This window comes from Silene latifolia, chromosome 6 (genome assembly GCF_048544455.1).
Source record: "Silene latifolia isolate original U9 population chromosome 6, ASM4854445v1, whole genome shotgun sequence".
NCBI classification, from domain to species: domain Eukaryota; kingdom Viridiplantae; phylum Streptophyta; class Magnoliopsida; order Caryophyllales; family Caryophyllaceae; genus Silene; species Silene latifolia.
Window position 1 is genome coordinate 1,091,355 of NC_133531.1, and position 3,168 is coordinate 1,094,522.

At 41.7% G+C, this 3,168-nt stretch overlaps 1 protein-coding gene across 1 annotated transcript; it reads right to left on the reverse strand.

Annotated features, from left to right (window-relative positions):
* Positions 1-1,033: 1,033 nt before the first annotated feature.
* On the reverse strand, positions 1,034-2,130 carry LOC141585883 (protein PHOSPHATE-INDUCED 1-like). The gene has a single exon (XM_074406953.1). The coding sequence runs from the start codon at positions 2,095-2,097 to the stop codon at positions 1,165-1,167; it is 933 nt and encodes a 310-aa protein (XP_074263054.1). The 5' UTR covers positions 2,098-2,130; the 3' UTR covers positions 1,034-1,164.
* Positions 2,131-3,168: the final 1,038 nt, after the last annotated feature.

Below are 3,168 nucleotides of genomic sequence, written 5' to 3' on the forward strand. Positions count from 1 at the left end.
CTTAAATTTAATTTAATTTCAAAATTGCAAATTTCCATTGTTGATAGAAGTACTTGATAGTGCCGGCTTAGGTTAGGTTTTACCTTAAGTCGCCAGTATGTTAATCTGTCTCAAACCCGTTACTACACATATTGATGGAGCAAAGATGTATAGTCGGCCAAAGCCGACATTTGATCACCTCTATGGCAAATGGGTTACTAATTAGGTGAGGAAGGGGTTGGTATAGAGAATGCCAGGCTTGCAACAGCGCAAGGTCAACAACTCTGAAAACAATAGAAGAGAATGAGGTAAGAAGCTTAGGTGGAGCATGCAGACGATTTTAGAACTAATGACTCAGCTTTTGGAATTAAGTGAATTGAATTGAAAGTGTGTGTCCATGAAATGGACAACAACAAGAGGTACATAAAGAATGCCAGCCTTGCACAAGTGACAAGCCAACAGCCTACTTCATTTATACGCCCGCCTCAGCTCATGCATGGGCATGGGCATGGCCGCACGTCCTTTTTGACTACGCTATGCACTTGTGGACTTGTGGGGTTACTCATTTACAAAATTTTAATTTACCCATTAAACTTTCTACAGGGCTCTCAATAAATTTAAGAGCCCCGATTCCAAAGACCGTTTGAAGACAAAGTAAAAAATAAAAAAAAATTATGTGTAAATTCAACTACAACATAGACATTTACCTAGCAAATTATAATCTATTTGTATGTATAATGACGTATGCATACATTATAAAGTTCAGTTAGGCTCACTATCACGGATATATCCGTCTAAACTGAAAGACAGATCAAATACGCATAAAGTTGTGACATTTTTGGACCCCATCATGCAACTTGTTGCTTGTCTTATGCTTAAAGTGGGTGAATATTTGGCCCGTCTATAACTATAGAAGAATATCTCCCGTCTATAATGAAAATTTGTGTATAAAGTTTGGGGTTCTTGTTCTGATGAAAACCTTTTGAACTTGCTATTTACCAGCCTTAACTTATTGTGAAATAAGAAAAACAATGTACACTACTTACAATTTCAGTTGAATAAAAAGTTAATATTATATGGAGTACATACTTATGTAACACTTTTACATGGTAATTAAACATAACTATATAGTATATCTATACATTATACAAAACTTTGTAGAAAATCTACATTACATTACATGGCTTAGTTCAAAGTAGAACAAGAAGATGTACTAGGATCATACAATGCTGGTACCAAATACTTCCTCTTATTAATTCCATTGGTATTATAACTGGCCCCACTAGTCGGATCGATCAACAAATTACCGGGGTAACCCGGATACGCCCCTTTACCGTATACTCCAGTACAAGCTGATGCAGCCTCAAGTGGGCCTTCTTTTGGGCCTTGGAAATATCCGTTTCCAAACGGGTTTGTCACGGTCCCGGCTAATAAGCTAGCCAAGTTAATGACCATACCATCCAAGCCCACATCATTGTTGGGTGCAACCAATGGTGGGCCTTGTGGGCCGTAAATGGGCTGGTGGAATGGCCAAGCACATTGACCTGGGCATTGACTTTCTGAATTTCCAACCCAAATGTAAGGGGATTTATGAAGGGTATTTTTGGAAATGGTGGTTGTTCCATGGGTCCCACACCTACTTGAGCAAAACCCTACAACTGCCACGTCAGCGGAAGTCAACACAATGTTGATTGCGTTGACTTGTTGACCACCTTTGGAAGCTAGGTCAATGAGGTGCTTGTTAGTAAGGGACTTGCCTAGGGTGTACTTGTTATCTATCACTTGGTTGCCTAATGTGAGTTTGAGTGAGGTTGGTGTCTTGGGATTCGCGAGGCGATGGTACTTGCCAATGGAATTCCACCACGTGGCAAGCGATGGTTTGGTTTCACCCTGGGTGGATGAGAGGGAAGTGATGAAATCGGATATTATGGTACGCTGGGTTGGTTTGAAATTCCCGTACCATATAAGGTTCGCGGTGATTTTGCCACTCAGGAGGGGACCTTTGTGGTATTGAAACGCCATTGGCTGTGACGTGTCTGTAAGTATTCTCGTCGCCATTGTGAAACTTAAAAGAGTAAGAAGAGTGGCAAGGAATATAATTTTTTGTGAAGATGCCATTGTTGTTAATTATGAGTGTATGAGGATAGAATATTGAGGGATGATTTGAGGAAATGAAGTTTGTGAATGGAAGTATATATAGGTGTGAGTAAAGGAAGTTGCTAGGAAGAGGTCCACATACAATCCATGCAAAATAATTAAAGTGTTTAGAATTTAGAAATAAATGTACAGGTAAAGGGAGAAGTATGGCACACGTAATAGTAATAGCACACTAATTAGTGGCAACCAAAATTAAATAATACCGTGTTGTTAAGCTTAATGAAAGATAAGGATATAATTAGGTGAGCTAATAGTATTAATGTATAAGCGTGTTGTTATCCTTGAGTTGCAATTGTCACTTTGTCACTTTCTCACTAAACCAAATGTGTTTGGTGTGGTGGTTGCTCACCTCATCCCTTAACCATGAGGTCAGGGGTTCGATCCCTATCAATGGGAATAGAGCAAACTCTTTGGCCAGCCGTTTACCTCTTCGTGAGAGCACGCGCGGCGAGGGGATTATACACTGTTGTCGACGGTGGACACCCCGGTTTACACCAAAAAAAACTAAACTTAGCAAACGGATCAATCAAATTGAATTATTTTGGGTTCGATTATTTTCGGGTTTAACAGAATTTGGATGGAATCGAGTCAATTCGAAACTGTATGCAACAATATACATTCAGGCCGAGTTAGACCTGACCAAAGCAACGGGCCAATCCGGCCCAACCCGGCTCACGGGTCATAACCAGCTTGGCCCAGCCCGCACTATATACGGGGCGAGACGGGTTCTATTTTTCTAGCCAGGTTCGCCCTTTGGCCCACCACTTTAGGCAAAATTAAAAAAAAATTAAAAAATAGATAGTCCCGCCAACTCGGCCCGCCTAAGATCCACCACAGACCGGTCCGAGGAACATCCCCTCAGCCCGCCCAGCCCACCCCTGTCACGGGTCGTTTAAGGGCTCAGTGGGGTGAGCCCGGCCCGTGGCCAGCTCTAGGTCGAGTCATATTGATCAGGTCAATTCAGGTTATGGTTCTATCTCGGGTTTGTAGTTCGCGTGTTGGGTAGGGCACGGGTCTAAGTATTTGGGTCGG